Source organism: Chaetodon auriga, chromosome 5 (genome assembly GCF_051107435.1).
Source record: "Chaetodon auriga isolate fChaAug3 chromosome 5, fChaAug3.hap1, whole genome shotgun sequence".
Classification (NCBI taxonomy): Eukaryota; Metazoa; Chordata; class Actinopteri; order Chaetodontiformes; family Chaetodontidae; genus Chaetodon; species Chaetodon auriga.
This window is the reverse complement of record NC_135078.1, coordinates 8,096,854-8,110,560: the sequence shown is the minus strand read 5'-3', so window position 1 is coordinate 8,110,560 and position 13,707 is coordinate 8,096,854. Positions and strand designations below refer to the sequence as shown.

General features: G+C 44.5%; 1 protein-coding gene across 1 annotated transcript; it reads right to left on the bottom strand.

Annotated features, from left to right (window-relative positions):
- Nucleotides 1–447: 447 nt before the first annotated feature.
- On the bottom strand, nucleotides 448–12,965 carry sncaip (synuclein, alpha interacting protein). Its single transcript, XM_076731256.1, has 12 exons — nucleotides 12,858–12,965; nucleotides 8,785–8,872; nucleotides 8,260–8,332; nucleotides 7,455–8,008; nucleotides 6,636–6,804; nucleotides 6,262–6,542; nucleotides 5,904–6,083; nucleotides 5,207–5,320; nucleotides 4,851–4,976; nucleotides 3,815–3,984; nucleotides 3,322–3,411; nucleotides 448–2,483 (listed from the first exon to the last, which is right to left on the bottom strand). The coding sequence occupies exons 2-12, from the start codon at nucleotides 8,839–8,841 to the stop codon at nucleotides 1,469–1,471; spliced, it is 2,829 nt and encodes a 942-aa protein (XP_076587371.1). The 5' UTR covers nucleotides 8,842–8,872; nucleotides 12,858–12,965; the 3' UTR covers nucleotides 448–1,468.
- Between the last annotated feature and the right edge of the window lie 742 nt (nucleotides 12,966–13,707).

Below are 13,707 nucleotides of genomic sequence, written 5' to 3'. Positions count from 1 at the left end.
TTGAGTTGTTAAACTATGACGTGTCTGATGTCTTATATGCTGCTGTAGTTCACTGTCCTTTGAAAAACTTTCAGACCCTTGGCTTGTTTGTTGGTTGTCACTCCCTGTATTTACAGGTGTATCACAGGCATTTATTGACGCTAATGTCCAGCATAAGCTCATCATACTACATATGCTGTCGGACAGTATTTATGAAATGCCTTTAAATTATTTGAAATTATCTGATTATTATTTAATACTGTCATTTTTGCCTGTATGTTCACCGGATTTCACAGCACACTAAATATGTGTATATGAACGACAGAGGAGAGGAGTGCTGTTCCAGGGGTAGAGCAAACATTGCTGGGACACTGTGTGCCTCTGTTCAGTCAAACAATGGACTGAAAAAAACATAAACATATGGATAATGTCAGGGATGTTTCATTGTTGTTTTATTTTTATTTTTTTCAGATGAATATGTTCTGAATTTTGGCACTACAGCTCCCAAGATACTTTGGGTTATGTAAACAGGAAGTACAATGTTGCCATTAAGCCAGTGACCCAATCCCAATGTCCACACACTGATTCACAGGCCTTGAGGCTCATTACAGGTAAGTCCACGAGGGCTAAGGAGCTGTCCCACTGTCAAACCGTCAGAGCATGAGGGCTCTGTCCACAGACATTTGAGCCCTTCATGCACACTTTGTGTAAGTCTGCATTTCTGAAGACACTGCCTGAGGGAGCGACTCACCAGGGCTTAAAGCCTCAGGGGCAGAGTAGGGAAATCAAATTTGATTCCAAAATAGCACCGAATCAAAAATGCCAAGAATCAGAAACCCATAAAAAATGGATTTCAGTTCTGCTTGTGGGTTCCTAAATGTGTTTACTCTTTATTATTGCAAAGGCAGCTGATACTGTGTAATCAGCCCACGGATGTATTATAAGAGTTACTTTATTTTATCTGTTTAAGTTAAGGAGACTTAGTTGTTCTGTTCGGTTTAAGCATGAGTCACAAAAATAAGAAAGAGTTATTGATCAAACAGATAAAATACGCTAAGTGTAAGAAATATTTAGCCTTTTTCTTTAACATACTCGAATCAATATTGGGAATTGATAAGAACCAGAATCGATAAGCATAAGCAGGACTGGAATCCTACTGGGGACACTGGGATTGGGCCAGTGACTTACCTGTGGGATACACCTAAAGACTGTTTTTAGCCTGTATTTGTTGACATTTTAGGTGTTTTTAATATAATTTCTAAGTGGATTTCTGGATGTTAATCCTCGATTAGAGTTCTGCTGATGTCACATGATGTGTATGTGTGTTCAGTCTGGAGACAGACTGAGACGAAGGGACACAATCTTTGACACAAAATGTGTCAGTCAATGGAATCTCTCTGAATTTGTCATGTTCACTGCCTCTTGCTGTTTGTTCTTTGTGGTGGTCTGTTCGTTATGTGCTCTCTGTCCTTCGGTAGGCACTAGCTGGTTAAACATTGCTGCTTTTGCTCTTGCCCCTGGCTCCTCCTCCTGGGCTGCCTTTACTCTCTGACTTCCTGCCAGGTGAGTTCTGACAGGTGGACAGTTTAACAGCCGAGCCTGACTGACCACCACCGTTGTTGTTGTTGTTGTTGTTGTGGTTTGTGTTTCCGCTCAGTGTCTCCATGATGGAGCGGAACGCTCCGAACGGCCGCTTGCTTTCGGAGCTACCTGTTGGAGTCCTCTCCTTCGTGTGATGCCCTTTGGTCTGCTCTGCTTCCTGACTGGAGCTCTTGTGGACCTGCTCGTCAAAGGTGACCCTCAGTTTGAGGTTCTGAGACGTCTTCCTGCGAGACGAAGGCGACTTCAGGGCGCTCTTGGGGCTGGTGGCAACTTTCTGGCCGTTAATGGTGTCGTGGGATTCGGTGGAGGTGTCTGGTGTTTTACCGTCTGTGGCCTCAGGGTCGCTGGAGGTGGGGGATGGATTGTAACCGATGCTGTCCACCGACTTTGACCCGCTGAGAGAAAACGCCAGCTTCTTCTCAGCTGTCGAAGAGGAGGAGGAGGAGGGCAGATGCTTCCTCATCATCAGGTTAAGGTGGTTTGACACTGGCTCCTCCTCTGCGATTGGCAGGTGAGACGGCCTATCAGGTCGCAGTGTGTTTGAGGCAGCGGCTCCTTGATTTTTACCTTCCTCTGGTGGATAACCATCCGAATCCGATTCACTCAGAGAGCGCTGCATGATCTGTTTCAATCTTGCTAGTTTGAGCTCTCTCCTCTCCACCAGACCTGTTCTGCGGGCCCCAGGGGCCCCGGGGCCACAGGGACCCTCTCTGCTCAGGCTACCTGCTGGAGGCAGCCTGTCCCTGTGACACAGCGTGTCCGACATGTCCTTCCCCAGCAGCTGCCGCAGCACAGAGTCTGGACCCACCCCTCCCTGACGAACCAACCACTGACCGTCACCCGGAGTGCCCTCCGCTGTCAACATCATCTCTGGCCACGCCTCCACTGAGGGCTGATGGGAGCTGGAGTCCAGAAAGGGAGACAGAAGCTAGAATTTATTTTTATATTTTTTAGTGTGTATATTATCAATGCCTTTAATCATTACTACAACTTGTTACTGCTATTGCAACTGAGACCAACACCCTCACTGCTGCTAGGTCCATGACTAATACTACTATAACTTACGGTAGTACTTCTCTACCATAATAACTTTAACCACTACTGGTGCTACCACTACTGCTTTTTATGCAACTACTGCAACTCTTCCTACAGCTGCACCTGCTACTAACACTACTATATTGGTAATCTAAGTAAACTCATTTCAGCTCTGAAACAGCATTATCTACGGTAAAAAAAACTGCAATAATTGTAATAAATAATAAAGCGTCGACCTGATGTCCCACCGTACTTCTTGGCCTGCATGTTTTCCACCTGATTCAAGCTCAACAATGGAGAAAAATCCTGACAGCTGGTTCAAGTGTTGTTCTTTTTTGTGCTGCCCTCCTGCAAGCTGCTGTAAATGCTCTGATCACAACTGCCGCCACTGCCGAGTGTGGGAGTGACAAACTATCGTTGAGGTGACTGCTCTGTTTTCCAGCACTGTCACTATTCCATGACCTGTACATCTTGGCCTTAACACCTTGACTTCTCTTTGTCAGGTGATAAGCTAGTCTTATTCTGTGGTCTTGTAGCCACAATGGATGAGAAGAAACTCATTTTTGTACAGAAATAAAATACCCACATAATATTCGTGTTATTATAACATAACACAACTCAAAACTCATGGAAGCCGCCGTGGAGAATGAGTTTCTGAGTGTGTAAAACGAGGGTCCTGCAGGATACAGTATGTGTGTGTGTTACCTTGGTGATCTGGACGGTGTGCCCTCTGCCTTGTTGGGGTCCATTAGTCTCTGCAGCTGTTTGTGTAGAGTCATCCTCTCTGCTGCCTGTCTGCATGACAAATGACACAACATGATTAACACACACCTCCGCCTGTATGCTGCTGAGTCACGTCCAGCGTAAACAGCATGTGGCTGTAAACATTAGGCTGTTGGATGAGCTTGATCTCAGCTATAAAAGGCAACAGAAAGGGACAAAAAGGATGGGCTCTAACTTCCCTAGCAGAATTAAGACCAGTTCAGCTGATTTTGAAACTGTTTGTTTGGAAACTTCATGGTCAGCATCTGTTTTATACTGTATGAAAACCTTCTAATTCAGTTATACTGAGGCCATTCAAAGGCAGCAGGATAGACATGTAGCGCAATTTACACTTTAAACAACTAAAATTGTTAGGAACTGTGTGAACTGACAACAATTGAGAAACTACAACAAAATTAAAAGTACTGGAACTTACTCATTGAGCTGTTTGGTGAGTTTAACAACCTGCGAAGCCAAAGACATGCAGGTTTCCACGACGACCAGGTATCGAGCACATGTGGTGTGTCCCTGCCGTTCGGCACTCTGGGAAGGCCGCTCCCCCTGCTGGTTCTGGACTGTCACATTAGAGCCATACTCCACCAGAGTCTGGAAACAGACACAGAGTTTGGCACCTGCTCGCTACCTTTTTATGTAATCTTTATTGGCTGGGAGCTACACACCCACTGCCCAAAGGCTGACACCCACAAACACCCTGAACATAGCAAAATAAGAAGAGAATAAGGAAGTGGCAGAGATACAGACACTGTCACACACCTCTAATGGACCATAAGTGATGACTGACAGGGATTTACTTGTGTGAATCCATATGTATCTTTAGGAAAACCCTCCTCATTCTGCCTTTAACTGAACCAGTATTTTGACTGTCGGCCTGGCTAGCCAACAGGAAGCAGACAAGACTGATAACATCCGCCTCTCCTTCAGCAGGGTGGGCCACCAGGAATAAAAAAAACACTCAGCCTCCACTGTAGGAAAATAAGCTTCGGATTGTAAAACACATTTTACTACAAATCACTGCTTTATCATGATTAGTAGAGCAGAACAAGTGAAACAGGATGTGTGGGTTATCACACCAGCCTGGAAAAATATAAAAGTTTATAGCACTAAAATTAAGGATTTAATGTCGACTTTGACATTGTTGAATTATTGAAGGCTTTAAATCATCGTTTCCTCTGCACCATGTGTGACAGAAGGCAAACATCAATAATTAGAATCTGAGAACAGATTTCTAAAAGTAACTTTTGTTCTTCACCTTTTTGAACACTTTCAATGATTCGCTACTCAAAATGTTAAGACTGCTCAAGAGTAAATGTGTTTCATTTTCAGCCTCTGCTCCAGTCAGGCACCCCTCCCAAACTGCATGATGTAAGGTGTCATCAGGAAGTGCTGGGTGCTGAAGAGTCCTAATGAAACCAACCGCAGCTGGATGAGAGAAAACAGTTGTTAGCACACACCTGTATACAGGTCAGGTGTCCGTACTGAGCTGCTACGTGGACAGCGGTGTTTCCGTTCTGGTCGACTTCGTCCAGAGAGATCGCCTGTTCTTGCATGAACTGAAGCAACCACAACAAGACCTTCTCCTGCAGAGACACACAGGAGTCAGTAAAGGCATTTTTCCTAACCTGCCTTGACCTTAAACACAATTTAGTTGCTAAATGATAAACTTACAGGAATAAGTAAACACAGTGTACAGGTTGTGCTTTGTTGTCACTAATATTAAAAGGCTTTAATCCTCTGTCTGGTGGCCTCTTAAGACTTCTCAGGGTGCTTTCACACCTGTAGTTCGATCAGTGTGTGTGTGGTATGTTACCTGTCCATAGCGGGCAGCGTAGTGGATCAGACTGGGATGTTCTCTGGTGCAGCTCAGCTCTGCGATGGCCTCTGTCTCACTCACCATCCACCTCACACACTCCAGATGACCATTCTGCAACAACAAACACACACACACACACACACACATACACACACACACACACACACACACACAGTTAACATGTTTCAGTTAGGACCAGGTGGTTTGAAATCCGTCATCCCATTAATCTGAGTAAGTAAACAAGAGGCTTGATAAGAGCCAATCAGGATTCAGATGCCCTGCTTGTCTCTAGATAACACACTTCCTTTCTGGCAGCCAATCAAGAGCCTGGTTTCCACTGCATGGCAGACAAAACAGGAGCTGTGGAGTATTTACACAGTTCACTTTCCTCAGCTTCATTCCTGGAACTCATTTTGAACATCCTGCTGCTGCCGGAGCTGCGGTAAAAGTTTACATCATTTTATCAAAAACCTCCAATCTTAATTATTCATGACCTCATTGACCAGCTGCCAACAGCCAATCAAATGTCTGCGTGTCCTTGTTAGCTTACAGATGGTCCTCTTTTCCCTCACCAACTACACCACTCAGGGCAGAGCTGTTGTAATGGATAGTATTTCATATCTACTGTGGAATAACTAAACAGTTAATATGTCTGCCCAACACTACATCTCAAAGTGAACATACGCACACTGACCTTGACTCCCAGACCAGCAGGCGTGAGCTGCTGGCTGTTCCGTTCGTTGAGGCCGTCCTCTCCCATCAGAGAGGTGAGATGCTGCAGACAGTCAGCGTGACCCTGAGAGGCCGAGATGTGCAGCAGGTTGTTACCATCCTCATCTCTGATCAGCTCCAGGTTATCTGCAGCCAGGTGAGGCTGCAGGAGGAGGAGACACAGAGGAGGGACAGAAGAGGTGGAGAAGGAGGAAAAGAAGGACGAAGGTGAGCAAGCAAGAGGTGGAGAAGGGAGAGGTTGATAAAACATCGGTTGTGATTATCAAATGTTACATTGCCCACCTCCTACTCCTCCACTGGTCAGAGGGTCTCCCACTTACCAGTAAAGAGATCTGTCCCTCTCTGACAATGTTGATGATGTTCTGGTTCTTCTTGGTCTCTTCATCCATCTCCCCTCCTGCTCCTCCACCCCCTCCAAAACCCCTCGGCACACTGCTGCCTCCACCTCCTCCCCCTGGTCCAGGAGGCCAGGCTTTGGAGGCGTCCTGCCTGCTCACGCTGCAGCCTGGCAGGGAGAACATCAGCCCCGGGCCCCCTGCCGGCTCCACGCCCGCCCTCTGGGTCTGGGAGTCTGGGTAGACCCGCGCAGACAGCAGCTTGTCTGGAAGTCACACAATGTTATGACTGTGTTTCAATCCTTCAAGAAAGAGTGAAAGAGACGTGAGGACAAGCTGAGAGTATCATAAGGTCGTACCTGCATCAGAGAAAGAAGAGAGGGAAGAGGAGCAGCTGAGGAGTCCGGAGGAGAGCAGCTCTGACTGGTAGCCTCCTCCAGCTGGGGAGCGGTGGAGGTGGTGGAGGTCTGGATCCATGGACTTGGACTTCCTCAGATCTGACCACTTCACCGGAGAAAGGACACAATACTGCAGGAAACACATGAATTACAACAGGATGACTTTTCTAACCAACCTGACAGCGTTACACTCGATGAAGTTTTTCATTAATAGAGCTCACGTTCACACATTCACTGTTGAAACAGAAGCCCCAAAGGAACACTGGGAACATGCTTAGTGGATAAATGCTAAAGGTGCCATCTGAATTTCCTCACACTGTTTACATCCATGTTTACTAGTCTGCAGTGCCTTCCCCACCTTTACTGGTGCATTTCTGTGGTGTGACACCATTGGTAGATCTGTATCACATCACCTGTGTGAGCATGCCTGCATGTGCGTCATTGTGCATGTGCACGAGATAAACAAAACGGGAACCCATACTAGAGGTCTGGAACTGGAAAATCTAAAGCCTAAAGAGCAAGATTTACAATGAAAAGGAAGAAAAGGACTGCAAAATATATAACTATATTAAATATTTAACTATATTTTCCAATATGCTGCAGACAAATTTGCAGACATAAAGCTTTGCAGTTTCAACTGTGTGCTTAGTTTAACAATCCATACATAATGATTTCCACATCATTTCATCCGAAGTCTCCCTCGAGGGCTCTGTGGGCTGTAGATGGATTCATGAATAAACAACCGAAAGAATTTTTTTTTTTAACTTGATCAGTGTGTACCGGAGTCTGTGAGCTGCTGCTGCCCAGGCTCAGAGGCTCATTGTGAGGTAAAGCGGAGCTCTTCAGGCCTCCTCCCCGACTCCTCTCCAATGTGCCTCCTCCCAGGTTGCTCCCCGTCACCGAGCGCTTGTCATGGGGGACGCGAGGCAGCGTGGACATCTGCTGACTGGACTTGATATAAGGCACGTCCAGGATTTCGTCCATGTCCAGATCGTAGTGCTCCAGCTCGCCAAACAGTGCCTGAGGGTTGTTCCCTCCAACGACACCAACGCTGCCGCCCAGGTCCTTCGCCTTCCCTCCCTGCCCATCAGAGGAGGTCGAGGCCTGAGTGGGTTTGTCTGAGCTGGGGTCATCCTTACTGCCCTCCCCCGACTCTCCCAGCCCCTGGACCTGGACTTTACCATCAGAGTCAGAGTCGGTGGTCTCTGGTTGGTGCTTGAGAGGGGAGACCCTCTTCACCGGCCGGAACTTACTGTGGACCTCAGCGAGCCCCGTGGGTTTGATTCCGCCGCTGCTGTGGGAGGAAACGCCACGACTCCAGTTGATGGCTGGAGCTGCAGGAGGAGGAGACATGATGAGAGATCAACTGAGTTTGGTGGTGAATAGACGTGAATAGATAATAGTTGAAGCTTACATGTATAAAAAGTAGCGCAGGACATTAAAATTCTGGATTGTTGAGGTCTGGTATTATTTTTCAGACACACTCACAAACAATACACTCAGGAGAAGCGACTCTCCTTCACAGTTTTAGTGAAGAAGAGAGTTTAAACTGTCACTAAGCTGTACTTCTATAACACGTGGTCACCTGGTCTCTCCTCGGCCTGGCCATCACTCCTCCTGGACAACTCAGGGATGCTCTTCAGGGACGTCACAGAATACTGCAGGACGAGAAAGAAAGACAAAAATAAAGAGGGACACGTGTCAGAAAATTGCACACAGCAGTGCAGCAGCTGTGCAAAGCAGTTATATTTAGATATTTGTTAATTGCAGCAGCACTTCTGCTGCTCTCAGTAGATGGAGCAGTTAGGCAGCTGTAGCTTCCAGCTGTGTAATTAAACACTCTCACAGTGGCCAGATTTCTACACTGAGCTCAGACTAATGCAGGCTCTGTAAATCCTTCATCAGGGTTAGAATGGATGCATTCTCTTCCAATCGCTCTATGTAATGCTTAGGTTTAGGTTGTCATTGGTGGTTGTGAGATAAGGACACTCCCACACAGATCCATGGGATGAAGCTTTGGGCAGATACAGACTTTTGTTATCAGTTCGGCAGCTGTACTCAGCAGTTGTGTAGCAGTAAGCAGCCGTTAGCTTGTTTCTATCGTACTGACCACTGAATCATCGGAGAAGTCAATCTCATCCAGGTCCAGGTATTCAGGAGCCTCCATGTTCACACCACATCATCAGCCGTCCAACCAGCTACAAACAGGAGCACACACATTGTACATTAACATTATTTATGCACATTGTGCAGCCAAAGCTGTGGCATACGTTGGTACTTTGCCTTCTATGTAGCAGCATCATATCCATAAATACAATAAAGAAAAACACGTCTGCTGCAGTGATATGATCAGCAGGAATAAAACACAGGAACTAGCTGCCGGAAACGGAGAACAGTCCTGGCGAAAGTGTTTTCTTTCTGCTTCTAACTGAGGTGATGAACTGCTGCTCAGTGAATAAAGAGGAAGCTGTGGAAATAACAAATCTGTCTTCTATTTAAAAAGGAGGATTTTCACTCCTACCAACGAACAAAGGCTGTGTGTGAAACGTGTCGTTTGAGGGAAATCAAATCCGTTTCTGCTCAGTCGGTAACACTGAGGTTTAAAACGGTTTAAAGCCCAAACTGTCAAGTGCACAAACTGCCTGAGCTGTTGTGATCAAAGGCAACAAACAGCAGGATAATCAGGACTAATCAGAGAGCAGTGTGACTCGCAGCGCGCACAAAGACTTAAAGACGCAGCGTGCAAGCTGAACCAACACGAGAGCGAGAGCCGAGCATGCTGACGGACTGAACTCTGAAACAAATGTGTCACATAACACTGAGCAAACACCCGAGACGGCCGAGCCTCTGTTTGCAATCTTTAAAAATCAAACTGTTCACGTTTGGTGTTCGTGTTAAAGAACAAATATGTTTTTAAACTCTCAATGGTTGTTAGCGGCCTCAATAATCCTTCATCAGTCAGTAGAAGTTTACTGTTAAACATTAAGTGTTTAATCAACAGATTTAATTTAATCTGCAACAATTTTGATAATCACAGTTGTTTCAGTTGCTTAATCAAGCAAAAATGCCAAACATCTCCCACGTGAGGATTTGCTGCTTTTCTCCCCCATTTCTCTGATATAATTAGAAACTGAATATCTTTGGGTTCTGGACTATTGGTCTGACAAAACAAGACATTTGAGCACGTCACGTTGGGTTCTGGGAAACTGCGCTGGATTGTTTTCACTATTTTCTGAAAAATAATCCCCTGATTAAACAGATGATGAAAATCATTGTTAGCAGCAGCCCTAAGAGGATCACAAGGACCTGCTCTGACTGCAACCACTGCTGCCTCCAGTCAGACCGCTCACGTCATCAGGTAGCGTACCTACAATAAGATCCAGATGTGCTGAGGGTGCTTTTAGTTACTTTGGTCCTGCTCTCTGGAACAAACTGGACTGAGATCTGTCACAACCCCGTCTTCTGTCTTCTCAGGCTTGTCATGAACAGTTGTATATTGTTACTGTATGTGTGTATTTGTGTTATTAAAGTTTTCCTGCAGTGATCAATCAAGGATCATCGTGTTTGAACTAAAAAAACAGCCATACTGCTACAGTGGCTTGGCCTTGGTCAGAGGTGTTAATGGTTGTTTTTCAGGCTGTATTGCAGGTGTTTCTGGTTTTTTTTCCACCACTCCCTGTATATTAAATACATTCTCAGAGGTTTTCTTTATGTTTTGAAATAAACAAACTTGCATTCACCGTCACGGGATGTTCAGAAAGCACCAAACTGAGGAGCTTTCATGTAAGAGTCGAGCTGTTTTCAGACTGTGTGGGAGTGACCGCAGAACTAAACTGGTCAAAATAAAACCTCTGATTGCAGCTTTGAGAAAGAGTCGAGCCTAACATCCTTGATAACAACAGTTAAGGCCCGAAACCCGACATCAAAAATAAGACTGAATCGGGAAAGAAGGAGGACGTCTGCTTTCTCTGTTTATGTGAACAGCTGACGAGCCCAAATCCTTCCAGGCAGCGAGACATGAAAACAATCAAGAGGGACGAAATGTTGTTTTGGAGAAAAGTCAAGAAACGGGGATGGGAGATTTCAGGAGGAATCTGACAGAGATTCGATTACATTTCTTCACAGTGAAAGTGGATTTATGTTTCTTCATGTCCCTCAGAGGTCAGGGGAAACTGCAGGTCGAGCCCCATCAAAAAGAAGAATCCCACCGAACTCACATGCTGTATCAGCAGTACAAAAAGAAACGTAATAAGGATTTTTTTGTGGGTTCAGCAGCCAATAGCATTGGAGCTATTTGTTGACCTACAACAGCTGGGTTGTAGTGACTGTGCACAGCACGTCACAAGTCCTGAACTCATCGTGGGGTTGCCAGGTTTGAGCTCTGTCCAGCTGACAGGGTGGACTGTTGAATAACTTGTTAGCTAACAACAGTTCATAGGTAGGAAGTACTTTTTAGTGAAAAACAGTGAAGTCTGTGGATCATCCAGAGCAACAGGAGGCATTTCTGGAAAGAGATGCTGCTGTTGGAATTGTTTGTAATTTTTCAAAGATGTGATGAGCACAAACTTTCCATCCACTGCCATCGCACTGTGGGGGAAGACAGAAATCTCAGAGACAAATATCTCTAAACCTGGGAATTAAAACCAAAGCGATCTGCATAAACAGATGCGATGAGACAGTTCAGAAAATGTGGTTTGATTTCACGATTTTAAAACAAAATCCATTCTGATGTTTAGTTTAAACAATCTTCAAAGTTAAAGGCTCTGCATTTCAGACATCGCAGTCAGAGAATTAAACTAAGACGCCAAACGCGAAGCAAACAAGTCAGGTATCGAGACAGCCCTGCTTTTAGGCAGAGGAAAATAACCGCTGGACTCGAGCGATGAGTACTGGTATCAGACAAAATAAACAAACAAAAAACATCTTTGAAATGAACTTGAAAACATTTACTTTGTCTAAGCCATACTCTGAGCTTTCTCCACCATCAGCCATCTACAGTGTCACTCTCACCATCAGCCAGTTACAGGCTGTAATTCAGATTTCATGGAAACCTGATTACATGCATTAAGACCTGCAGACTGGACGGCGGCCACTTTAAATCTCATTAGTGTTGGCCACAGGGTGCTGTGGGTTTCCTCACTTATTTCACTGTCGGCTGGATACATCAGTGTATCCCTAAAAGCTGACTGACATCAATCTAAGACTCATACTTTGTGCAAAACCCTGGATATGATCAGAGCGTTTCATCATTTTCTAATTTGTGTCGCACAAATGAATATTTCAAAACACAACTTATTTAACAAAATTATGCCTTGATGGTTTTGTTTTGCACGTTTGAACTGAACAATCAGTTTGATGACTTTCCACCTCATCGGATGGCTCATGACACAAATCATGATAGGAAAAAATATTCTTTTTATGATTGTGATACTGATTTTCACTACATCTCTGAGCTCTTACTTTCAATTTAAACAAAAGCTTTAAAATGACAAGCTCAGCTGTGAAACTAATAAAGTTCAGAGTATTCAGGATGCCTCATTAATGATGGCAGCAGCTACCAGCTCATCAGTTTTAACTTAAGGTGCATTTAAATCGTGATATCACAGCCCAGTGTCGCTAAGTCAGTGTCTCAGGCTGTAACTTCGCTGAATATCTACTAATAATTTCTCTGGTAATGACAAAAAATTCATGGGAACGTTAAAACCTGAGGAAGCACTGGATGAAAAGTACCGGAAGACTGATGAAAATAAAATAAAATAAGATCTGAGACCAACATGTATGAGATTCTTGATTATTTTTCTGTAATTAAACAGAATACTCGGTACTCTACTAGTTAGTAGATAAGAATTAGTAACAAACAAACTGACAGAGGCTAATACAGCTACGTAATTTCTATTTCCCAAATAAAACAATGAACGTGGAGTGAGTTCAGGTGGTTTGTTCTCTCCTTTTGACTAACAGCTGATTCAATCCGCTGATACCTGCTCGTGAAGCAGCAGGAGGCTAATTAGCTAACGGTAAGCTAGCACGCTAATCAGCATCCACAGATGCTAATGTGGAAGCTAACTGACTAGCCAGGCAGTTGGAAAATTAGGTCAAAACGGAAAGCTCAGGTAAAAACAAGCCCGGCTCGGGATTAAGATCTGTTTCTTCTGGATAAAGGACAGTTTGGCGATACAGTACCTTATCGAAGTCAGGCAGCCGAGGAGAAACGGCTGGCTTCAGGAGAGGATACAGCTAGCTGAGCCGCTAGCTGGAACGATCCTTGGATCCAGCTGTTTTTTTCCTTCTGTCGCCTCGCTGTCTTGAAAAGCACAAAGACTTTGACATATGGGCAGCAAAGAGAGGAGCAAATGAGACGAGGGCGCACTCTGAACACATTTCAGAGCACCATATTCGCTCGGATGAAGGAAGGAACTACACTTTTATTTTCAACTTTCAGTGTCATAAGCTTTGTGTGTATGACTGTGCTTTATGCTACATGACATTTTTTATACGTTGTAAGATCTATTTTATTGTTGCTGATGTCAATAGTGAAAAATATTTTGCAACCTGATTAGTTATGGTTTTAAGAGGACAGGACCTTACAGGATATGGATATTCAAGAGTCAATAATGGATGGCTGCTGAACCTGACGGGATCAGTGTTTCCCATGTGAATTTCTTATTTTTCAAACTGAATAATTTGTGTTGCATGTATATATATATAATAATAGTTATTCCAGCTCTGTGGAAGGTGAAGCTGCAGTGTCTGACTGTGTCACGCCCACTGTCACTCAGCCTGAAAGATTCCCCTTTTTTCCCCCTTCTGATTCATCTCTTCCATAGACGATCTTTGAAGAGGGCAGCCGCTCAGACGGAGGAAGTGGAGCCGTTAGATCGCTCCGTTATCCTTAGAATAAAAACTACAATAAAACCTCTGGTCGACAGACGATTTATTTCTCAATATAACATGCGTATTCTGAAATGAATTTGAGGGAACTATAATATTTTATTTACAGTTTAATTATTGTCCATGTCTTTATTTTGAACTA